At 37.0% G+C, this 25,973-nt stretch overlaps 2 protein-coding genes across 4 annotated transcripts in view; one reads left to right on the top strand and one right to left on the bottom strand.

The window, feature by feature from the left end:
- The window catches only part of Eea1 (early endosome antigen 1), a 125,299-nt gene extending 119,061 nt beyond the window's left edge, over positions 1-6,238 (top strand). The window contains exons 25-29 of the mRNA XM_047549868.1: positions 717-902; positions 1,833-2,071; positions 2,339-2,459; positions 3,062-3,160; positions 3,855-6,238. Coding sequence (XP_047405824.1) covers positions 717-902; positions 1,833-2,071; positions 2,339-2,459; positions 3,062-3,160; positions 3,855-3,977 — 768 coding nt within the window. The 3' untranslated portion in view covers positions 3,978-6,238. The remainder of the gene's footprint in view (positions 1-716; positions 903-1,832; positions 2,072-2,338; positions 2,460-3,061; positions 3,161-3,854) is intronic.
- Positions 6,239-7,721: 1,483 nt separating this feature from the next.
- Plekhg7 (pleckstrin homology and RhoGEF domain containing G7) overlaps positions 7,722-25,973 on the bottom strand; it is a 64,514-nt gene continuing 46,262 nt past the window's right edge. For 2 of the 3 annotated variants that reach the window (XM_047550082.1, XM_047550084.1), the window contains 7 exons: positions 25,390-25,564; positions 23,330-23,445; positions 22,894-22,987; positions 16,310-16,389; positions 13,952-14,105; positions 10,907-11,004; positions 7,722-9,722 (listed from right to left, as the gene is read on the bottom strand). In XM_047550082.1, coding sequence (XP_047406038.1) covers positions 9,615-9,722; positions 10,907-11,004; positions 13,952-14,105; positions 16,310-16,389; positions 22,894-22,987; positions 23,330-23,445; positions 25,390-25,564 — 825 coding nt within the window. In that variant the 3' untranslated portion in view covers positions 7,722-9,614. The remainder of the gene's footprint in view (positions 9,723-10,906; positions 11,005-13,951; positions 14,106-16,309; positions 16,390-22,893; positions 22,988-23,329; positions 23,446-25,389; positions 25,565-25,973) is intronic. The other variant, XM_047550083.1, reaches the window with a different exon arrangement.

Here is a 25,973-nt window from a genome sequence, read left to right as displayed (position 1 = left end):
AAGAGATTAGATTTCATTGAATGATAATTAAGAGATTGATTTAGAAAATGATACTTGTGGATAATAAAAATATGTAAGAATTCGGAATTAAGACTTTAAGGAATTGTTTTTTCTAATTTTTCTTCTTAAAATCCTTTAAATCTCTTGTTTTTGATATTTTGTCTGTTATAAGCATAGATCAGGTGTGAGCTAAGGAAACCATTTGTCATTTGCTTTATAAAATGTTATTCATTTTCTTAGAGAAAGGTCAGATTCTCTCAAGTGCTCTCATAATACTCTTTATTTCTGTCAGCACAACTAACATTTTGCATCATAATTTATTGTCTCACACCCTCATATTCCTCCGGAATTGACTTCCGTAAAGCAGGGAAGGTCTATAACTCATTACACCCTCAGAATGTAACAATGTGTGATGACTCAATGATGACCTTTAATAAATGCTTATTAAGTGAGAAAGGGAGAGGAAGGGGTGGAGATCTTCTCCACATAATATAATCAAAACATGCACATGCCACACGTCACCCAAGTTAAATAATGAGTTGAGTGGGCAGAAAGCAAATTTACTCTTGCAACTTTTTAGCCAATTGTTCCAAATGCTGAACTTGAAGAACATCATATGTGAGTAAGACTCATTTTGTCTGTGGTAAATTGCATAAATTTCAGCTGCCTGTGAAATATTTACTATCAAGAATGATATATTTTTTACCTTTCAACAGGAGATAACCAATCTCAAGGATGCCAAACAACTTTTGATTCAGCAGAAATTAGAACTTCAAGGAAAAGTAGACTCACTAAAGGCAACTCTTGAACAGGAGAAGAGAAACCTGCAGATTCTAACAGAGCAGGTGAAAAAGGAAGAAGACGAGTTGAAAAAAGAATTTATTGAGAAAGAAGCTAAACTGGTCAGTGGGTTAGTGGTGGGAAGTATGTTCTGGAACAGTGCTCTAAATCAGTCTGGGGGAGGATTTTTCTACCTACAAGTTGTGACTGAAGTTATGCTTTCTTAACATTTTAGTTTTCAGGAAAGGAAATCTGATTTGCTTAAATAGTTGACATGTGATTGGGAACATTTTATTCTATTATCATATTTTGGTTTATATCAGTGAAAATTCAATTAAAATATAATTGTAAAACACATTTTTTGTGTGTGTGTGCCAGAAACGTTTGAAACACATAAATGCACAAACTTATAGATTGAGACATAAATGGGGTGAAAGCTACTCATGTGAAATTTGTTTTGTCAAAGTGAAATGTTGATAAGGGGAAACGGAAACTTCAGTTTGGAATTAGGATGAACAAAGTCAGCTTTTCCTTCCCTAAGCTGTACATGCCAAATGGGAAGCATCTGGCTTTCCTTTATTGAATTAACTTCAAATATCCCCAGATAACTTGACTGCTGAATGTCCTAGTTGAAGAGCTGCCATTTTAAGTTCAGAGAGTGACTTGAAGGGCTTGTATTGTGTTTTTTGGCAGGTTGATAGAGACTACAGGATACACTGAGTGACCTCAGGAAATGCCAGCTTTATCTGTAGGGCATTGTGCTATCCCTGACCATGTGTGTTTTCCCCTGCTCTGGTAGAAAAATGAGACTCTCAAGTTATGTCACTTTACCTGGACCTTATGAGAGGCCTGCTACCCATCATTTCAGCAATATATCATTTGAGCCCATTCAAATTATACAGATGTTTGCAGAATGTTTTATGTATGTCTAAAGAAATATATTCTCCTATCTCCTTTCCTAAAGCAGCAATTTTATTTATATTGCTAGTATTGTAAATTTAATAATTTTGTAATAGGTCCCCCCACACACCCACATTTTTTTCTTTTTTCAGCACTCTGAAATAAAAGAAAAGGAAGTAGGAATGAAGAAACATGAAGAAAATGAGGCTAAACTTACCATGCAGATTACAGCATTGAATGAGAATTTGGGCACTGTCAAGAAGGAGTGGCAGTCTAGTCAGCGGAGAGTTAGTGAGCTGGAGAAACAAACTGATGACTTACGTGGTGAGATTGCAGTCTTAGAAGCGACGGTTCAGAATAATCAAGATGAAAGGAGAGCACTGCTAGAAAGGTAACTGATGTCTTCTACATAGTTGATTTCAATTGTGGGTAATTAAAAGATTATTACAGTCCATACTTTTAAAATTGAGGAATTAAGAAAAGTATGTTAAGACTCCAAGTATTTAAGTAGCCATTTAAAAAAATTAATCCTTAGAACAATCAAATAATTGAAATGAATGTATTATATTTAAAATTGCTAACTAGTCCATTGCCTTTATTCTGGAAAGATTCTTTCATGATTTTTTTTTTTTAATTATCTCTTTTCTGTCTGTTCCAGATGTCTTAAAGGAGAAGGTGAAATAGAAAAACTTCAGACCAAAGTCCTAGAATTGCAAAGAAAGCTGGATAATACAACTGCAGCAGTGCAGGAGCTGGGCAGAGAAAACCAGTCCCTACAGGTAAGTCACCTGAGATGTGAGGCAGTTCCTCAGTCTAGAATGGACCTCCTAGTGCAAAGCAGGGCTGAGGTGTGGCTTACCCTAGTGAATGCCAGGCCTGGGTAAGATCCCAGCACTGGAAAAAAAGCAAAACAACAGAGCTCAGGTTTAATAAGTATTTTCAAATGGCTATTGTCTGAGCAGCAATATTATAGGTTTTATAGGTTATTAAATATAAAACATAAAGAACTTGTTTAAGAGATCTATTTAGTTTGAGAGCCATGTCATTCATGCATGAATCGTCAGTACAGGGACAGAATTACAAAATTCAAGAATACCCAAGAATGGAAAAGTCAGTATGTGTTAAAGAAGTGATATGAGTATGTCCTTAGAATCCCCAGGAAGGATTGATCATTAGGGTTAGACTAATTAGCAGTGCTTCTGAGGAATATAATTTAATTTTATTTTTGTTCAGATTTTTTTTTTGACAAATGAAAGTTGAGCAATCTATTTCTGATTTTTAAATTTTATTCCATGTTGCAGACAGCCAAAATTAGAAATAATTTATCATTCTTTAAAATGTTGAATATCATAATATCTTAGAACTTTTTTTAAAAAAATAGATCAAACATACACAAGCATTGAATAGAAAGTGGGCCGAGGACAATGAAGTACAAAACTGTATGGCCTGTGGGAAAGGCTTTTCAGTCACAGTGAGACGGGTAAGTGATTTGGTTCCTGGAGCTGGCTTTCATTCCTCATTGGCAATATTTTAATCATCAAAATAGTTGGGCATTTAATGGGTTCTTTAAAATTTTTATTTATTGGTAAACTTTAATTTTTAAGCACATAGAATAAATTTCATGTATTCTAGTTTCTAGTTAGCCTGTGTTTGAATTTTAGCTTTAAATTCAGTCATTTTTTTTTTTCCTACTGAGTTAGTCTATGGGACATTTTCTGATCCAGTGCACCAGTGTCAAACTCATGTGTTTTAGTCATCATTGGGTTCTTTTAAAGGAAGAAAAAGCAGAGAGATATAAGAAAATGTATTTGAAATAATACTGTTATGTTTAAATTACAATCAAAGACAGTATTTCTGAAACATTTGGCAAATAGAAATAGTTTTCCATTCCATAGGCCTGTTTTTGCACTTAAAAATGCCTTTTAGAGTTTTTTTTGAAAAATTTATGATAAAAACCAGCATTAAATGTTTAGATGTAGTGTTAAATAGGAAGCATTCACTTTAATATAACAAAGGGGTTAAATTAACATATTGAAATATTATTTCATTAAATAATAGGATAATCACTGGAAAGTTAGTATGCCTTCACAGTGTACTTTGTGACATTCATGTAGTTTTATAATGCTTTTGGTATAGTTTTTTACTTGAAATTGTTTAATTTTTGTCATTTACAGCATCACTGTCGCCAGTGTGGAAATATCTTCTGTGCTGAATGTTCAGCCAAAAATGCCTTAACTCCCTCTTCCAAGAAGCCTGTTCGAGTCTGCGATGCATGTTTCAATGACTTGCAAGGCTGATGGTCATCACAACTCCGGAGTAATATCACACTAACATTAGATTTTTAATAAATGTGCTTAATAGAGGTCTTGGACTACTCTTTGTTTTGGACTTTGGTTGCAATACTTGACCAAATTAGAATTCGTATATTTTGGAATGTTATCAATATCAACTAAAACTCTTCTATTTTTGTGAGACTTGGGTTCATCTTCCATTATTTTTTCCATTTAACCCCTGGAACAGCTTTCATGCCAAGTTTAGAATTAGCCAATGAAATGTAAATAAACTTTGGACAGAAAATAGCAATGTATTTTTTTAAATATAATTTCATTGTTCACAAATGAGTACAATTCCATAGCTTCTTTCTCCCAAATTATATGTACAAAAGTGTACATGGATCGTGTTATCACTTGTTTTTGTTGCACAGTAGCACACTAATTGTTTTAAGTATTCTCTTTGTGGACTCATGCACAGAACTATAAAACTTTCTATCTTTATCACTTATATATAGGTCTGTAGCTCAGTTATGTTGTTATGTTATAAATTTACTACTTGGGTGTTTTAAATACAATTTGTGTTAAAATACGTACTAACCATGGATTCAAACATGGTTTTTGTTTTAATATTATGGATTAAATTCTCTTTAGTAGATTTTATGAAACCCTCTATAAAATCAGTTTGCTTACTTTATGGTAACTCTGGGATTATATTTCAAAGATTAGGGTTAAATTTTCTTTTTCTTTTTGTCTTTTTCCATTTTGTTTTTAAACTCCCACATATTTTCCATTAAAAATCCTATAAAGCTTCCCACCCTCACCATCAATTGGAGCATGAATAATAGAAATCGTATCATGGTCCTATTCTCATTTTCTTTTAAGTGGGAAGTCTCCTGAGGTTAACTTTCATGTTACACCTTCATTTTGTCTCTCCAGCATCTTCAGGATTCTGAGTTTACTTTTTAATGTATCTGTTTTTTTTTTTCCTTTATTTGGTTTTATCTTCCCAAGCATAGTTCAGCATCACTGTAATTGTTTAGTAATTTTGCATCTTAAGGCTAGAAAATGGTATTGCTATCGTGTTTGCCATGAAAACAAAATACAAAATGATAAGAAATCATTAAATATTCTACTTCACATTTTCTTCTTACCTAATATGGGAGAATTTTTAAAAGTTGTAAAATTGACTTCAGATGGTTTTGAGTTGGGGACCATGTTAACTGGGAACTCAAATTTTTAACTTTGCAAAAATAATGCTTGGAAATTACCTTTAAGTAACAACTAGAGAACAGCGTATATCACCCAAAACAAATATATTTAAGAACCCCAAAGCTATGATAACAACTGAAACAGAATTACCACACACCTTAAGGGTAAATAATAATTAACCCTTTTGAATGCTAAGCAATGAATTATAACTTTATTTTTTTTCATTATCTTGTTAATTTAGAAAACTGGAAAGCATCTGGAGACAGAAGTCACTAATACTCGTTTATTAGTTATCTTTCTAGAGAAGAAATGTAAAGTCATACATTCATTCAGTGGAATCATTTAATAACAATAGTAGCTAAGGATGAGAGTTAATATTTCATTTACCACAAATAATTTATAAGGTGCACTTGCTTTCAAATATTCTGAAATGAAATTATGTTTTTGTCATACCTACACATATATAAATAAAAAGAGATTGCCACATATTCATTTAATTACTAAAAAGAATTTATAGAAATCCTGTTGTCAGTCAGTAGCTATTAAGGATACTGATTAAATTCATGAACTTGTATAAACATATCCTTGAGCATCTATAATGAAGAAATAAATACTGTGGCTCTTAATGAAAAATAATAGTTGGATAATATAAACTGAACAATTTATGCATTTTATATACTAATAAATTCTTTCAAAGTTGTCTTAATTCTATACATTTACATGTAACACTGTGTCTGTGGGAAAAACACAGATATTCACAACACCGTTGTGAATTTTTGTTTTTGTTGTTGTTTTAAGGTAGTAAAACTTCATGAGAATTCTGGATTAGAATGTTAACTTTATCACTGGACGCACTGCAGACTTCCCTGGGTCTTCCACCCCCACTCACCCATACGTACTCACAGAATTGTAGGGGCAACAAATAAAACAGTATGTGTTTGAGTGACTTTTCTGTTTTTATCTAATCTCTTTTCATAGGTCTCAATAATTTACCTATTTAGACTATTATACTGATAATATAAATGAAACCCAATATTCTTGCTATTCACTCTCAACAGTTTAATGTGTTTTGGAAAGTTTTTTTTTTCCCCTTTTGATTAAGAAGTCCTTTTCTGAGTTCTTATTGGCTGTACATTTTAGATGTTTGCTGGTACTATTAATTTTTCAGTAAGTTGGAGATGGCAAGTACAGAGTCAGTTCTTGGCTCTAATGAAAAACATGTTGGCATCAAGTGTTAGCAAATTGCAAATCACAGAAATGTGAGTTAAAATCAGGTTTTGCTGGTGTGGTGTGGAATAAATCATACCTACAGAATTCTTTTAATAGAAGGCAAAGTTGCTGGTATAGGGTTTGTTAATTTTGAAGGAAAAAAAAGAGGGAAAAAACACACAAAAACCTCAATGCAGTGTACAAATAACATTTTGTTCAACTACCTCTTAAAGTGGAATTAGCTAGTTTAGTAGTTTCCGTACAGTAATGTTAAATAGTAACTGCCAAATTTGTTATTTTCCCATCTCTCTTAAAAAGTCTTTGATTTTTATATAGTTTTAAGATCTTTAAAGTCACTTTTTTTAATCTTGCACTTGCTTAAAAATGTTTAGCTTTTAAGTGGAGAGCAAATTATGATCATATATTTTGATATTCATGACCTGTTTGACGATGGAAGTTTTTTTTTTTTTTAAATGCACTTTGGTTATAAAACATGAATGATTTGATCCAAACAATTTAAATGTGCCATTGAGTTTGTATTCCTAGACACGAGCCTGATGAATGATAGTCTGTAATTATAATGTGCCACACATTACCGTGTCTTACTTGCCCTATGCCTGAATTTTAATGATCAATTTGTTATTGTTGCAGATGTGAATATTGTGCATAAACTTACTAAATTTATGTAAAATTGTGTAAAATAGAATTGGAAATCACTAAGTTCTTTCTGTGTAGAAGTAATGAACTTATTGTAAAATGATGTAGTTGTGTGTATGACATTCTGTACTTCTTGGACTGGATCATATATTCATAGCTTCTGTACATACCTTTGCATGAATATTTTCTCATTTAGTTTTTGGGTTCATTATTTGTGTTGTATTTACTACTTGTGATCATGTAGTTGTGCCTTATTTTGTGAGAGAGTTTAGCTCAGTAAATACTGTAATTTCTAACCTCAGTGATTCGGGTTATTGATTATAAATATAACTGATAAATCACATCACAGCATTTAAATCTGTGTAAAGACCAATGGAAGGATCCTTACTGGATTGTTGCTTTTGTCTTTTTTAATATGTTAAAGATGATATTAAAAAACATTTCTTTCTAATAGAAGTATTCTATGACTATAAATTATTTCATCTATTTTTAAAAAGAGAACAAGATATACAAAGCCAGCCTCAGCAACTTAGTGAGGGCCTAAGCAACTCGCCAAGACCCGGTCTCTAAATAAAATATTTAAAAAGGGTGGGGGATGTGGCTCAGTGGTTGAGCACCCCTGGGTTCAACCCCTGGTACCAAAATAAAATATAAATGAAGAGAACAGGATATTAACCATTTCGCATGAATTTATTTACAGATTATTAGGACTCTGCACTTGGATATAGACAGTGATTATATTTTAGTGTCATTCAACTTAGGATAGTAATTAAGTTCCTGATCTCAAGAGAAATTAAATGCCATTTTTGCTTGAGACATTTCCTTTTCACTCCATTCCACATTGTGGAGAATTAACAAACCAAAAAGAAATATCAAAAATATAAAATTAATTCCCCCTTTCATTGTGTATGTAACTTTAATACTCAGGTGACCATTTAAAGATACTTTTTTGAAGACCCAATATACTTTTTTTTTTTTTTTTCTTTTTTCTTGTTTTATACCTTACTGGACTCAAGGGACTGAAAGGGATCTTGAGAGATCGCCTCATCCTAATTCATTGCCTTCCTCCTTGGGAGGTTTATAGCAAAAATAGCAAAAATTCCTTGTAAGATGATCATTAAATTTTTTCCTAAAAATATTTATTTTAGTCAGAAGTTTCTTCATAAATCTTCTCTTGTATAAACCTGTATTGTCTTCACCTGGACATAATTGCTTTCAATTTCACCCAGATAACATCTCTTGGAACTCACTTGAAATCTGTTCTCTTCTCTGCCTTGTCCTCTTCTCATTTGTTTTTAGCTATGAGCAATAGTTACCACTTTCCAGATTTTCCTTTCATTTTCACTGATTCCTAACAGACGAATGTCATGACTCAATCCAATGGTGCTTGACTCTTGCACAAGGGCTTTTCTGCTGCACTGTCCACACTACTTTGTTTGCATGGTGAAATCTGTGTCTTCCTCAAAGAGTTACTGTGCACATTACTTCCCCAAACATCATCCTCTCTATTCTGTTCTTCAGCTTTAATAAAACAGTTAAGGTTTCAGTTTTCTGGTAGCAAAATTTGATAAATTTGTTATTTCCACTTTGGAAACTGCAAAAAGCACCATGCCTGAGATTGAAGTTTGTGGACTTCCTTTGATGCTATCTGACCCTACGAGCAGGTTCTTTAAAGGCAGCTAATGGTACATCCCACCATGATAATAGTTGAAGCTGCTTTTCTTGATAAAAATTTGAATAAAGTTCTAAGTTCTGTTGAATAAAATTGAGTGACTATACTGTGTTAACACACGCACACAAACCAGTCAAATCCTGAAAATATTTTTTTGATGAATACCATCATTCTTCAAAAAGCAAAGATAAAGATAACTAACTACAAATATCTTCCATATTAAAGTGTTAATTGGTGAATGTAGAAGAGATATTTGTTTTATTTTTCTTAAAATACTGGAATTTGATCTTTGGGTTCTTTTTCTTTCCAAGTTAGAGTATTATAAATAAACCTAAGGCAAGTAAACTGACCACTGGAGAATAGGAATTTTAAAACTGCTGTTGTTAAAATACAGAACTTATTTATTTCTTAATATATTAAAAGAGCAAACTTTGTATCAAAAAATTACTGTGTTTGAGGTAGGACTCTGAAGCAGTAAGACTGATTTACAAGCAATGAAGGAAAATTGATTTCATTATTTTATGGATACACACAGTAAAATACCAGAATTCATACTGGACACAAGGAGTGGACCTTGTTTTCTTTCTGATATTCCATTTATCTGATGATTCATCCTTTATAAATTACAGTAGCACCATTCTTCACTCATGCCTCATACAAATCTGACTGAAATGTTAGAAGATAGTCTGGATATCAATATGTAGTTGTTAAGAAGTTCCTCAGAGTTCAAATTTGGTGCAGTCATTATTCCTCTATGCTAAGGACTTTCCTAGCTCAAATTCTCAAATTCTGGAATGCCTATAAAATGCACATTTCCTTCTAGCTCATTACTAGGTAAGTGTTAACCAAAAAGTTGAACAAAAGAATACTTTAAGCCCTAACCTCTAATAAAGTTTGCCACTTGCTTTAGGTCCCTAAATTTCAGAGGATTCTGCAGGTAGTTTGAATAATGGTATTTTCTTGGTTTCCTGACTCTTGGTGAAGCAAGAGATAGCTGTTGTTATTTGTGTCATCCATATTTTCTGTGAAAAAAGAATAATACACCTAGATTAGAATGCTAAACAGATCATTTCTCACATGTTTGGGTTCATATTTTCCATTATATTTATTGGCTTGATTTTGAAGACTGAAGACTAACAAACATTTGCATACGTTTTCCATTTCTTTCTTACATCTAACTTAAGTATCTCTAATCATATAGAAAAATGCAAATAGCTTAACTGAATATAGTGTACAAGCTGGATAAATAGTCATGGGTAATCAAGGAACCATAATCGTCAGTGATGACTAATTAGAAAAATGAGTACTGAGAATAAAAATAGTTTGGAAGTTGATTTTCTTGACTTCCCATTAAGAAAGATGTTCTTAACTAGTGGTTTAATTTGAAAAACAGACTCTGAGGAAGGAAACCCAGAAAATGGAGTTCTTAAAAATAAAGCAATGTTGTGTTTATGGTCTGGCCATATTGTTGCTCTAATGGAAGACCACCAGGGGTAAGACAAGAAAGTAGGAACTTACAGAGAAGCCAGAGTCAGGCGGCTTCTCTTTCAACTCAAAGCTATAAAGCATATTTTCAAAGGTTGAAGAACAGACTTGATGTTGCTCATTATTGCATTGGGCCATCACTTAAGCTGACGTTGCATTATTTGCACTTTGGAAATTGGAGCATCTTAAAAGTTAAGAATGCGGCTGGGTGCAGTGCTGCATGCCTGTAATCCCAAGTGGCTCAGGAGGCTGAGACAGGAGGATTGCGAGTTCAAAGCCAGCCTCAGCACAAGCGAGTTACTAAGCAACTCACTGAGACCCTGTCTCTAAATGAAATACAAAATAGGGCTGGGGATGTGGCTCAGGGGTCGAGTGCCCCTGAGTTCAATCCCTGGTAACCCCCCCCCAAAAAAAAAAGTTAATAATGCAATGCAAAGCAATTCTTTCCCCCATTTTTCCTATAGAATGCGCAGAAGAGTCAGCTCTTGGCAGTTTTTGGCAGCAGAGAAAGCGAGAGGCTGTGTTAGCTTTGCCCATGTCAGCAAAGTGTCAGCGCTAAGGTTTCTGAGCATATGGACTAGATGTCTGTCTCCCCTCCTCCCAACTTCTGCCCTTCCCAAAGCAGGTGAGGGAATTTCTAATTCACCTTTACTTAGGAGGCTTGAAGGTTTGCCTTATGTAAACTCTGAAAAGCAAAAACATACACAGTTCAGATACATACTTTGATGTCTTCCGTTTGGGCTTGTAATAAGAATGCTGCTATACACTGTCGATATCTGTTTTCATGTTGTATAAGGAAAGCATTTCTCAGCCCAAAGACTAGAAAGAGATATTACAAAGACAAAAAGCCAAATCATTTAATATGAAATCCGAACAGGAGCCCAGAGTTTGTCTTTTATTTTGGTATGTTTTCATTTTAATGAGGGTGGAGGTTTATGTAGATTACTAAGGAAAAAATATCTGATTCCAAGACCCCACTACTAAGTCCAAATAGAGCCCACTTTAATATGATAACTCTGTTTTCCTCAATTAAAGACTTCTGAGAGTTGATGAAATGCAACTATGGCTTAAATGACAAAGCAGGCTCCTCATAGAAGCTAGGCACAATTAGGAGGATGGCATGTATGTGAAGATGTAGATGATAAAAATATGAAAAACAATAGACATTTTCTGTCCCCTGCCCCTCCTTTTACGTGTTCATTTTTGTATTTAAAGGGAAGTCACATCAAAACAAAGCTTACAATCAAATTAAGATGGGGAAAAATGCAAAAGTACCTGAATGTTTCCCAACAGACCAAGAAAAGCCAAAAAACTGTTTCAAATGATGCATTCTGCCCCAAATTACATGAAATGTGAAATGAAACAAAAAGAAATGCATAGTTTTTCTGTGTTTGCAGAAAAAAACTGTCCTGTCATTTTCTGTCTGATCTTTCAAAAAAAAGACAGGAGGTACAAGAGAGCACATTTCTTTTTTTAACATAGCAGGGACTCTGAAAATGAAAGGCTCTTCCTTGAATTATTAATAATACAACACAGGGGATAGAATTCTGCAGTTTATCCATTCTTTCTACAGTTGTTAATGTTCAGAAACAAACCAACAAACCAAAATAAATAAATAAATAAATGAAGTCGGGGGCTGTCTCCTGGTCACATCAAGCACTTCAGGAAGGAGAAAGCAAGTGACATTTATTCCTGACTTTCCTTCAGTGTCATTGTGACTTGCTGAAGTTTGTGAATTTATCTGATGCAGATGGGGCTTCATTTCAGATTCAAAATGATGTAGACTTGTTTTCTTAACTGCTTACGCTGTGTTTGGACGTCCAACGTCCCCCAAAGGCTCATGTATTAAAGACTTGGTCCCAAGGAGGGTGGTACTAGTGGGAGGTGGTTGAACCTTTAGGAGGTGGGTATGGTGGGAGGTCTTTAGGTCATACTGTGTGTCTTCAAAGTGGATCATGGGACCTTGATCTTACTGTTTTTTACTTTGAGGTGAGTGCTATGCTCTGCCATGCGTACCCACCGCAGGCTTAAAGCAATGGGGCCAGCTTAATCACAGGCCCAATCTCCAAAACTGTGAGTCAGAATATGCCCTTTCTCTTTGTAAGTCAGGTATCTTGGGAATTTTGTTATAATGATGAAAAGCTGACCAATACAGTTTTATAGATCATTATTTATCCCATCCAAATCAAACGTAAAAAGTCTTCTGACCTGTCTATGTCACCTGTGAACAAATCTTTTTGAAAGTAAAAAGAATAGAGGAGACAGAAGCTGTATTTCTGGGTCCAAGCTTCCCTTAGTGGAGCCCTTTTGCTCTTGGGGAGAGAGCAATCACATCCATTCATGAATTAGTATATGGAAATTATTGAAATATATTTTAATAATATAACTATGCAAATGTTGGTCATTCATTCACTCATTCATTCTCTGTAAGGATGTTCTACTATGTATGGATTCGTCCTATGCTAGTCACTCAGCTAGGAATTAAGCACATTTCTTGCTGCTACTCCCAGGGGACAGGACGACAATCATTACCTGCCTGGCCTCAGCTGGTATAGGAGCCTCCACCTGAAACAGTGGCCACCTGCTTCCTCCTGAACACTGTCACCACCCAACCAAGTCCCAGGAGACAAAATGTCCTTCCAGTCCCTCAGAGTCCTAAGACTGACAAATTTACTGATCTTTCCCTTTTCTGAGAGATCTTCAAGGGCAGAGGCTGTTGCCTGCTGAGTTGGTCACTCTCAGGTAACAGGAAATGCTTGAACAAAAGTTTAAGAAGAATATATCTATTTATGATATGAATGTGTGCATGTGAATGTGTGCATACATGCATGCTCACCTCATGACCAGGAAGCAAATATATATAGAAATACACACACACACACACACACACACACACACACACACACACATATATATATATACATGTATTAGGTATTTCTTTCTGACATTTATTTTTTGTTGTCATGTATATAATTTTAGATATACATGACAATAGAGTGTATTTTGACATATTATATACATGTAATGTATTTTGTTATTTAATTATTTTTTATTTTTTACAGAATGCATTTAAATTCATTGTACACAAATGGGGTACATTTTTTCATTTCTATGGTTGTACACGATGTAGATTCATACCATTCGTGGAATCATACATGTACATAGGGTAATGTATTTTGATTAAGATTCCATTCTTGTGATTGAACATGTGGTGGAGTTACACTGGTCATGTATTCATATATGGACATAGGAAAAGTTTTGTCCAATTAATTCTACTGTCTTTCCTATTCCCACTCACTATCCCTTCCCTTCACTCCCCTCTGACATTTCTCTAATAGAGTGTTTGTAATAACATGTCTTACTCTTTCATAGCACATCATGGTTTAGCAGTGCTTGAACAATAGCAATAACAGAATCTTAATGGATAGCAATACTAATAATAGCTATAATTTTTGAATGCATTACATACATTATTTCATTTAATTCTCATGCAAACCTATGGAAGTAGACATTATTATCCCTATTTTGTCAAGAGGAACTCAAGGCTTAGAAGTACTTGCGTAAGCATTTAAGGTCACACAGCTAGCAAGTGACAGAGCTGGGTCACTGGATACCATAACCGATTTATAGAGTGAATGATATACACCACATAAGAAAGCAGTCATCTTCATGAAGACTTAAACTGGATTCAGGTCCAGCTATCGAAAAGGTCCAATATAAAACCGCGGTGGTAAGCAGCAGAGTTGCAAGATGGAAACACACATACCTGACACGTAAAGTGGATCGATGCTCTTGACGACCAGTCTGTCTAGTGGAATGGGCTGATCAAGTACTGTGCACGAGCCACCCTCTTTTATTACAGATTGCAGCTCAGGAGTAAGTGAAGGACATATTAAACCAGTATCTGAGCTTCCAAGTTTCTGAAATTAAAGAGAAAAATAAAGCAATATATAGGAAGGAGATATTGGTGCACATACCTGAAGGGCTTCCTGATGCAGATAGATTCTTAGAAACAAGTCCATTTTGTATTTGTTCATTATAGATATACATAATATTGGGGCTCATTTTGACAATTATACAAATATGAATATAATTTGCTTCAATTCAGTACTTCCCTCTCCCTCCTTTCCTCCCTCCCTCCTATTTCCTCTACTCTATGGCCTTGCTTCTATTTATTTGTAGTTTTTTAAATTAGTGCATTATGGATATACCTAAAGGTAAAATTCACTGTATTATATTCACATATGTACCAGGAGAGTTTGGTTAGCTTTATTTCCGCCATAGAAACTAGTTTCTCAACATCTAACTTACTATTTTTAATGGATTCTGAAAAACATGTCCTTAAGCATAGTGATTAAGGCAAAGTATACCTGACTCCAAGTTGAGTTAAATAAATAACAGTTGGCATTCATAATTGGGAAACACCCTAATCACCATCATATCATTGGGTATTTCAATCTCTTCATCTCTCTCTAGTACAGAGTTAGAGGCAGGAAGAAGGGGAGCTTCAAGTTGGCCAAGCTGTGTATGGGCTATAATATGAAACTGCAAATGGAGGCTATGCTCTAGAATTTGTAAGTAATCTAAATGGTTTTGAATATCTAAGATGCTGAATGTTCTGAAAAGGTGTAAAAGATGTGATTTGCATGTAATGTGAATGGAATAGTACAGAGAAATAAACTAATAACATTTCTTATTTTGAAGTCAAGATTTGAAGCATGAACCCAGAATATTGCCTTAGAATATAACCAATATGGCCCTCTGTTAACTCATGTGCTCTGGTTTGTACCAGTGCACAATTTTTTTTTTTTTTTTTTTTTTTTTGGTACTAGGGATTGAACCCAGGGGCATTTAATCATGGAATCACATCCCCAGCCCTTTTGAAAATTTTATTCAGATACAGGGTTTCTCTAAATTGCTGAGGCTGGCTTTCAACTTGTGATCCTCTTGCCTCAGCCTCCAGAGCCGCTGGATTATAAGCATGTGTCACCATGCCCAGTTTTGTAGCACTATTTGAAGTGAAGATAAGCAGAGTTAGCATTAAGGTATTTGAAGCGGGTAGAATGTTTCAGAACTTGGTTTGCTCAGATATGCTACTCTCGGTAGTTTAAAATAGGAGGCCATACACATTCTGAAACATTGAGTCTCAGTGTTCTCCCACACCCACTCCTTCCCTAGCTAACCATCGGCTATTCATAGATTGATGAATGGGTATCTATTTTATTGCTTTAAGATCTTTGAATTATTTAGCTCAACTGACCGACCTATCATCAAGAAGCTTGGTTTATTAAAAGATATGAGATGCTTACTCTTGTGATATTATCTGTGTAAGGTGAGTCATTCGGTAAAGAAGCAAGAGGAATAACACATTAGATATCTCTCAGGGCTTAAGACCCACCTTTGAGGGCAGGGGTCTGAGAACCTTAGAGGAACTGCCCTTCCTGATACCACTCACACACACTATTCAGGGAGCAGACTGTGAGACGGGGGATTAGAAAGATAGACTTTGGACCATCAGATCGGCAACTTAATCATAGTGATAAACAACAACAGCAGTGATAATAATGGTAACACTAATACATAAGAAATGCGAGAAATCCATACTCTCTGTAGCCCCTAGTTGACTCATTTTTTCTGTGATGCCAGCTGTACACATTTTGCCTCTGTAGGTTTTGTACAGGTAGACACTGAAAGATCACAGCTTTTTCTGACATCCGTGTCCCAAAGCATCATTTCTCAAGAATAATGTGAGCTTTCAAATTAGAATGAGTGGTGGATATCATTTTGCTGCCTGGTCACTCAGAGGTTGGAGGGCCCCCAAACTGGCAGCACCAAAGTGGCCAATTTGGAAGGGTTAATGTGCACAAAGATGTTTTGGGGTTCCATAGTTTAGGCAGGTCAGGCCCCATTGTTTCTATATACCTCGAGGGTATACAGACTAAGTTCTTCTAAAAATGGATATCTCCCTTCACAAACTTGAGAAATATGCAATTTTCTTGTTATTTATTTGACTTTTTAAGAGGGAAAGATTCAATTGAATGTATAAGAATATTGTATGGTTTGAACAGGGCTGATTTAGAAATAATTATAACTTATTTAGAAATGTCTTTAGAAATAGTTTTACCTTTTTGTTGCGTTTAGTTTTTGTAATTAAGAGGAAATCATCAAAGAGGAACAGATACACATCTAGGAATCTTGTGCTTTCTGAGAAAAGAAAGAGAAGGTAAAATGGGGACATGAAATAGTTAGTAGGCAGGTTTTTTTTTTTTTTTTTTTTAAATCAAAGAATCTCTTAGAAAGCAAAACAGGGTGGACTTGTAGCTCAGGGAGCTCCCGTCAAGTGAATCAGAAAAACCACATCAGTGTTGAATTGATTTCTTCCTAAGACCTGATTAGAGCTCAGGCTTTCAACTTTAAGGACACTGTATTTGTGATGCATTTCAAGAAAATCTAAGATAACTCAGATAACTCATATGCTATGGTCTCAACAAAGCCCCGTACAAATCCATCAGCAAATTGAACTTGTTGCATTTGGCTTCTGAACTCATCTCTTTGGGAGGTCTTTGGTAAGACACATGTTTACTCAGAAAAAAAAAAAAAAAAAAAGACATTTTGGCATTGCTATGGACTGAAATGGGACCCCCTTACCCAGATTTATAAGTTGGAAGCCCTAACCCCAGGGTGGTTGCATATGGAGTAAGGAAGTAATAAGGTAAAATAGGTCCTGAGGATGGAGCAACCCAATAGGATTAGTGTCCTCACAAGAGGAGTCACCAGAAAGTTCTCTCTCTGCCACGTGAGGACACAGTAAGAAGGAGGACGTCCACAGGACAGGAAGAGAGCCTGTCCAGAAACCACCAGGAACCAAATAGGCCAGCGCCTTGATCTAAGACTCCTGCCTCCAGTGTAGGAGAAATTCTGTTGTTTGAGCCACCTCACCTGGTCTGTGGTATTTTGTCTGGATGCCCTACTTGACTAAAACAGTCATTAAACTACTTAGTTCTCATGTTTCACAATGTGTCTATGGAATTAAATATTCTCCACATAGTTTTATGATTACAAACTTTTTTGATGCTGAGGCAGGGGAGACGAAAAGGTAGGCAGTGCAGGTAATGAATGATTGGGTCAGAAAGATGGGGGCAGATTCAGGAGGAAATAAAATGTTAGTACCTTCAGGACACTTCCCCCTCCTCCACCTGTTACCATGGTGACCAGCCTCCAGCGGATTGTTCCGCCCTACTAGGAGTTGTTAATGAATGAATACCTCCAGGGCTGCTCCCTTTCTTTCCTGCACAGGATCACCCCACCTTTGGCCCACCTTTGGGGTCTCTAGTCTGGTAGGCAGGATGCAGGAAGGAGAGAGAGACAGGATGGGGGAGGAGAGAGCATGAGAACAAAGGATATCTAAAATGTTTAAAAGGGGCAGGACGCCCCCACTTCCTCAGACGCCTAGCTCTGGGGCCCCTTCTCTGCAGGGAAGTCTACCTCTGTTCTGTCCTTCAGGTAAAGCTTGCTTTCTATGCTGCCTCAGTGTTTCTCAGGGTGTTCCATCTTTAAGGAATGGGGATGATTCTCATCACCAGCATCAATCCCACTTTTGAGAGTTATTTAAGGCAAATAGGCTTTTCTACTTTTCCCTAAGAAAGAAATAGTAGAGAAGGGAAATCGAATATTAGAAGAAAGTATCTCTTTCCTTATTTTACTCTATTTGTTAGAAATTAGAAAAACAAATGGTTAAATTTAAGTGATTTCAGAGGAGAAGACAGTTTTTTGAAGGAAGGGGGTGTGACAGGCACTGGTAAGAAATCAAGTAATTCTTTTTTGTTTGTTTGTTTGTTTTAGTTGTAGATGAACCCAATACCTTTATTTTGTTTGATTGTTTTTATGAGGTGCTTCTGATCGAACCCAATGCTTCACGTATAGGCTAGACAAGCACTCTACCACTGAGCTACAACCACAGCCCAAATTATTCTTTTTTGTTTGTTCTACTTATTTTATTCATTTATACTAATCTGCTTTCTCCTAGAAAATAGGTGGCAAAGACTAAAAATTAATAGATAAAGTATTTAGGATTAATTTCTATTTTCTCCTCCTCTGTTAAGATTAGAAGAAAGATCCTCTGCATTTGTATAGAAGAGAAATCAGACAGCATATTTGCATATTTTTAAAGGCTGTTATTGCATTACAAATAGTATTTTCCTTTTAATAAATCAGGCTATGCAAAGACTGCTGTTTGTCCCTTAAAAACCTTCTCCCCATCTCTTGTAATAATGAACTTTCTGAGTTTTAGTGGGTATACATCCACGGAGAATAAATAGTACATCTCTTGTCTTCCTTTATAGCTGAATATGACCAAGGAACTAAATTCTGAGTCACATTGCCACTTATGAGTCACATCCCGGAAGGGTGGGCTAAGTTCTGTCACGGTCCCTTCCTTCTCACTTGGTGAAGACAGACACACGGGTGGGTCATCCTGGGCCACAGAGAAGAAAGCAATGCCCAAGAGATGGCAGTAAGACAGAAGGAGGCTGGGTCTCTATCTCATGGAGTATAACAGACATATAGTTTGGGATTGAACACAAGAGAGAAATAATCCTTTGGTGATTGGTATCTGTCTATCTCCAGTGGCTGATCTATATTCCAGCTAACACAGATGGCTAGGAATGGGAAATTTGGACAGTATTAGATCTTCCTCTTGGTCAACTTAGGCTGCTGTAATAAAACATCATAAACTAGGTGCTTTAAACAATACAAATTTATTTCCCACAGTTCAGGAGGCTGGGAAATTCAAGCTTAAAGTACTGACTGATTTAATGCCCAGAGAGGGCTCTCTTCCCCACTTGCAGATGGCTACCTTCCAATATGTCCTCCCACAGCAAAGGGAGAGAACAACCTCTCTGGTGTCTCTCTTATGAGGGCATGTATCCATTTAGATCAGGGCTCCACTCTTGTGCCTCAGTTTATCTTAATTACTTCCTAAACACTTACACTGCAGGTTAGGGCTTCAATATATGAACTGTGTATGTGGGTCGGGGAGGGGGCATGATTCAGTCCATGACAACCTGTAAGACCTGCTCATTTTGTTTTCCTCACCCTCTGCTGCTCTCACATGAATTAGCTTGATGAGCACTATCCAAATGAAATAGTTTTGTGTTTTCTTCCTAATCACCCTTGCACATTTTTAAACACTTCATTGGAACAAATGGGTAGCAAAGACCTTCTATGTCCTAGACTTTATTCTAGGAAATGATTATTTTTAGCTACAATTTATGGAGGCCTCCAAGTTCCACCAAGTAGCCTATAAATTTGGAACACCTATGTATCAGTCATTTGGACACTGTCCTGCCTTTAGGGAGCTTTAGTTCTAGGGGAACTGAATCATAGTGTACCTGCAAACAAGGTCTAAAATAAGATAAATCTAGAAACAATTATTGCTACAGAGAAAAATATGATCATCTGAAAGAGAATGACTGAGGAGGACAATGGTAAGTCCTAAATTAGTTCACACTTACTATTTCAGTAGTTTAAGGCTATTGTAGCCCAGTGATAACTTTCATCAAAAGAGATCATTCTCTTAGCTAATGAACATGGTGACTCAGGAATTAGATCAGATAATTGCTATGCAAACTGACCTGAGACTTCCACATTTTTGCAATGTTATACCAACTTGGTCTTTATTGTTTTCATAGGTTCTGAACTGTGGTAGAGAAGGGAATAGCATTACTGCCTTACTTCTGTTCTGGAGCAGCGTGACCAGCATGTGCTCTTACAGCTGTGGGACAGATAGAGTGTGCCCCTTACTGACTGTTTTATTTAGAACTGCCAATCTGAAGGGAGCAAAATACATTTGGGAAGGAAGCACAGCCTGAATGCCAATGACAATTATGGTTAGGCTCTGAAAGTTATGAAAACTAGTACCTTCCAGCAATTTAAAAAAAAAAAAAAAAAATATATATATATATATATATATATATATATATATATATATATACTTTTTTGGTCACAGTGCTATAGTTTTTAAGACTGGAAGAAATTTGGAAACACAACCTATGTGTCAGATTTTATTACCATCATCATCAACATCATCATCACTATTAACATTTAAAGAGGAGATTAAGGAAATTTAAACAATTTTCCCAGAGCCACAATTGGTGCTAGATCCCCTGATATATATAAATATGTATTTTTTAATCGCTGCTAGGATTGAGTGCAGGGCCTTGTGCATGACAAGTTTGAGCTCTATCGCTGACCTACTTCCCCAGAACCTCTACTGATTCTTGGTTCAGTACTTCTCCAATCCAAAAATGATGCCCTATTTCTCCTAATACTATTATCCCTGCCCCATCAAATCTCTGTTCAACTCTAAGTTGGAGTTCCACTGACTTTAAACTTGATTTCCTGCTATACTCTCTGGGTCTCCTCTCTGCTGGAATTTTCCTAATACAGACTCTACCATTAAACAAGGTCCTGGTGTTAGTAATGTTATGTAGCTCATCTCTATTGTACCATATCTGATCCTATGAGAAGAATTTCCTAGAAAAGGGAGGTCGATTTGCCAAGACTCTTAGGTGAGTCTCCACCTCTCCTTCTAGGACAGTCACTTTGAGCCCTAACCACATGTGCATCCACACTTGACGTGGCTTTCCACCCACCAGGAGCTGTTTGGCCAGCTTGCCTTATGGCTTCCCATCATGCCCACACCTGAACCGAACATCGACCCCCTGGCCACTCCCTCCACTGTCACAGTGCTGTCAGTGACATTTTCACATACAGATCACAACACCTGAAGGCATCTATGACCTACTTCCTCGTCACCCAGTTTATCAATTATAAGGTCCTCCTGTTTTGCCTCTGAAATGCCCCTTACATTTCTCCTTTGCTATGTCCATTTCCTACGTAGGCCAGTGCATTTCGCACTGTCAGGAGGTTGGTGGGTAGAGGGAAGGGGAAACAAAATTTCTGAGAACTTTAGCTGGAGGCCAGATTTGGAGAGAGAGGCATGTTTCCAGAGCAGGAAACGATAATCTTCTTGCTTCATTATTTTGATTTAGTCTTGTCATGATATATAAATATTTTGAAATAGTAAGTAACATTAAAGAAAAGTTGAACCTGTTGTTATTCTAAACAAAAGTGTGGGGTGGTAAACTACAGGCTACGGATGGTTGAGTTCCAGTGGCTGGGGGGCTTCCCACACCCCTTGCTTCTCCACTGAACTTCCTGCCTGGTCTTTCTGCTTTGGGTTCCCTGGGTCATTGTGTGCATTGCTTCTAGATAGCTCTTTCTTCAGCACCCTTAAAGGCTTATCACATCCCTGGCAAGAACGCAATGACTAGGGCTGGGGTGTAGCTCACAGAGAGCATGCTTAGCATGTGAGCATGTGTGAGGCCCTGAGTTCAGTCCCTGGTATGCAAGTGCACACACACACACACACACACACACACACACACACACACACTCAGGAAGGCAAGGACTTGTCCTTGCCTGCGTTTCCTAGCTGGACACCTCTGGCTTCCAGGCAGCTTCTGTGACTTTGGAAGCCTACCAGGCTCTGCTGTTTATGGGCTGGGTTATCTTGAGCATCATATGAAACCTTCCTGGCTCAGATTCCTCCCCGGTAACATGGGATTGGTCCCCTTCTCTGTATACCTCACTGGAAGAAGGGAATGCATGAAAAGCCCTTGGATATAAATTGCTGGACACACGCATCCTCCCTATCTGATCCCAGGTGGGGAATACTGACAGGAATTATCCCCTGAACCTCCTCACAGGATCTCATGCCAATATAAATGGGCAACTAGCACAGTAGGTCCCCAAGCAATATTTTGTGCAGAAATGAATAAATGAATGATTGCAAATTCCTTTTCAGTCAGGCCGCCCTTTCTGACCATCTATTGAGTGTGAACTTTAGGTCCATCAATATTTCAGGTGGTTGTACATCTACTGGCTTATTTACTCATCATGACAAAGAGGGGACACTGAAGTGGGAAGGATCCTTGTGACTGGCCCAAGAGTATAGAGGCAAAAAGTGCTGAGCAGCCAGTGGGCCAGGCACAACCGGGGCTCGCAGGCCTATGGCCCCGCCAGGAACCATCCTCTCAAGGGGCTGCTGCCTCCCAGCCTCTTCTGCTCTGCTCTCTTCATTCTGGATGTCCTCCCTCCTGTTCCATTCCTCAAAGCTCACCTCCCTTCCCATGGGTCCCATGAAGTTCTCCTGGGCCTTCAGCCCTATAGAGTCTTTTCTGAACTTATACTTCAGCTCTGGCAATGAAGATAGAACCTCTCAACTGGAGGGAAAGGATACACAGAGCAATTATTTTATACCTTTCAGTGGTGCCTACCTGGCACGACATGTGTCACATAATGAGTTCTCAATAAACACTTGCTAGCCCAGCTCACTGGGGCCAAGGGTAAGTGATGTGATGACCTCTGCTGACATTGACTGAGAGCTACTCTATGCCAAACCTTGAACTTGTGTATATGTACACCTTTTGGTTTTCACAACAATATTGTGAAATAGATATAATTATCCCTTCTTACGATGGTAAGTCCCACTGTGAAGTGCTTGTTCAAGCCGGTTGCTCTCTGGTTCACATCCAACGCTACCTTGGACAGAGATGAACATAATGCCTCTCATCCTTCAACCAAGAGCAATGGAGCAAATTATAAGGCAGGAAAGACATTGGGTTTTTAGACCAAGCAGTTATTTACCTGCAAGAGTTAATTTTCCTTCATAGAGAAGGTGTCTGTTGGTTGGCGACAAGATGTGTTCTGCCGTGTGTTCTTTAAAAATGTGTTTCAAACACTTGCAAAACAAGGGAGAAAATAAAAGAGATGTTGTTAGTGATTTTTAAAGAATAGAAGCTGGGGCAATCAACTCCATCTAGAAAATTCGAGATATTTAGAAATGCCAGTAGAGGGACTTGGGGATGGAAAGGGTGGGAAAATCTCTTGGAGAGCTGACCCCAGGAATGGCACAAGGTCATGGGTCTCCCCCTATACAGGGCACGTGGGGGAAAGCTCTACTTCTTGCCAGTAAAACTAGATTTATTCAGGTGGACAGGGAGTCTTTCTAAGTCTATTGTATTTCCACCTGAATGCCAGACTTCCAGAAAAGAATGCAAGTCCTTGTTGATCCTTTTTGTACCTCTGGAATGAAAAACCTTTTATCTCTATCCCAAAGCGGAGGCCATATTATAATCTCCTGTAGATGTCTAAATTTTTGGAAATTGTCAAGCCACTTCACTTTTCCTTCAAGATCCCCTGAAAGACAAGACACATCCATTGTATGTTTGAAGGCATGACACACCACAGCATAAATTTTAACCAATACTCACAGTAATCCCTTAGAGAGACTGACTACCTCTGGAGCAAATCAGAATTTAGGTTTGCTTAAAATAATCCTTGCTGTTTAAATGTCCCCCCAAATCACTCATTTAAAACCAGCCTCTTGCAGAGAAAGATAATGCTAATAGAAGCTTGGTAATCTTTCTTACCTGCCATACCATACACAGCCTACAAGTAGAGAAAAAAAAAAAAAAAATACTGCACTAGAAAAGACAAACATCTTTTTTGTCCCAATCATAAAGCATACATTTACTTTAAGATAGGAATGATATTTTCTGATAAGAACTTGATTTGTTCTTTGAAGATTTTTATTAATTTTCCAATATTTTCTAACAACATATTGTTGCTATTGAGGATTTTTAAAAATTTTATTTTATTGGTTCTTCTTAGATAAACATTGACAGTAGGATCCATTTTGATAAAATTATATAAGAATAGGATATATCTTATTCTAATTAGGACTCCATTCTTGTGAGTGGGCACCACGGTGGGATTCGCTTAGGTATTTTCACATGTGTACATAAGAAAATTGTTAGATTTATTCTACTGTTTTTCCTATTCATATCCCTTCTCCCTTTTGTTCACCTTGTCTAATCTACTGAACTTCTTCCCCTTCTCCCCCTTTATTGTGGTTTAGCTTTTGCGTATCAGCGAAAAGATTCAACCTCTGGTTTTTTGGGTTTGGTTTATTTTGCTTAGCATGATATAATCCAGATCCATGCATTTGCTGGCAAATGTCATCAAGTCATTTTTCTTTATGGCTGAGTAATGTTCCATTGTGCATATAAACCACAATTTCTTTATCTATTCATCTCTTCAGGAGCATCTAGGTTGGTTTCAAAGCTTAGCTATTGTGAATTATGCTATTATAAGCTCTTGAAGTTTTGAAATAACTTTTGAAAACATGGGGGCAAGTTAGAACCCATAGAATCACAAGGATTGAGGAACCCTGGAGAATTTGTCACCTTTAAGGAGACAGACTTAAAGGATACCCTTCCTTCAATAGTAAGAAACCATCTCTTATTGAGATATCTCCAGGGGATTTGCTTTTATTTTCCCATCCAAATGATCCTCAATTATTTTAAAAGCTTTTTAAAAATTGGTCTTTAATTGAATTTGTTGCTTTGTTACTTGATAAACTTAATTCCAATTCCTTAGGTTATTTTGGAATTTGCATAAAAAATTGGAAAAGAGGAAAGGACTCCCCCACTGCATCGATAATTATTTTGCTTTTGAATTGGCAAAGGAACGCAAACATGTCATTTCTGTACAGCTGTTAATTATCAGTTTGAAGTGTTCCCTTTTGATGCCCACCAGGAAATCTTGTACTACGGGCATGTATCATGGACTTCATTTGAATTTTAATGATACAGAGCTATCTAGGTACACTTAAATAGTCACAGGGCTTGTTCAGTTCTTATCCCCAGATTTCTGTTCCTATGGTAGTTCACATTATTTTTGCAATGGCCCTGGATTTCAGTAATTTATCCTCCAGATAGGTTTTTCACGAGCTGACTGCCATTTACCTTGTGTGTGGTTTTGGATGGATGTTAAAAATGAAATTCCTTCAGTCATCTGGGAAGTAGAGACTTGCCTTCCTGACCTCACTTCTGAAACCCTTGGAGACAGAGCCATGTCCTGTGTTAACTTGGTGTTGGATTCTCATCAGTTCACCAGGATGTGACCAGAGCCCATTGTTTTTTGTGTTTGATTTATAAAACCCTCAGATGTGGATCCCATTTCCCAGAGTCGTGACCTCAAGTCAATGGAATTGCCTTCTGGGATGGAAGCCCAGATGGGTCCCAGGAGCCATGTGGATCCCCAACTCTTCAATTAAGCCCACGTATCTCAGGAACTCACGGATTGACTTTTCCACCTTCTCCTTGATGGAGTAGATCATGATCTTCTCAGTAGAGTCTGAGCTCCTTTTCCAGATATTCTTCAGCAGCAGGGGATATCGAGTAAGCCTGTGTAGCGGGGCCACCAGCAGCTCAGTCAGGTGGAGCCGTCTACACTGTTCATTTTGCTCACACCACTGCGGAAAGCAAAAGCAAAAGCCCATGGAGGCTCTAAGAAGCCTAGACCCAAGAAGTTGGGAAAACTTACAAGCTTGCTGGGAAAATTTACATGCCATCATTTTGAAAACTCCATTTTAAACTGATGATAGTAAGCTTCTATGTACCAGTGACGAATTCAGAGCCTGACATTGGGTTCTTAGGTGTGATCAAGAGAATTATGTATTACACATTACTGACTAGCATTGTTGCTTTTCAGTTAAAGAAAGGCAAGAATCCTTTATCTGTTTTGCCTTCCTAAAATGCTGATGAGGCAGAGGTCAACAGCTGCAGCCACATCCCACTGCTTAGTTCTCCTAAAGGGGGGAACCGAACTGAGATTTAGATTCACAAGAAGAGTTTGATACTCATTAAATACCCCCAAAGCAC

Source organism: Sciurus carolinensis, chromosome 4, assembly GCF_902686445.1.
Source record: "Sciurus carolinensis chromosome 4, mSciCar1.2, whole genome shotgun sequence".
In the NCBI taxonomy this organism is placed as follows: domain Eukaryota; kingdom Metazoa; phylum Chordata; class Mammalia; order Rodentia; family Sciuridae; genus Sciurus; species Sciurus carolinensis.
This window is presented reverse-complemented; position numbering and strand designations above follow the sequence as displayed.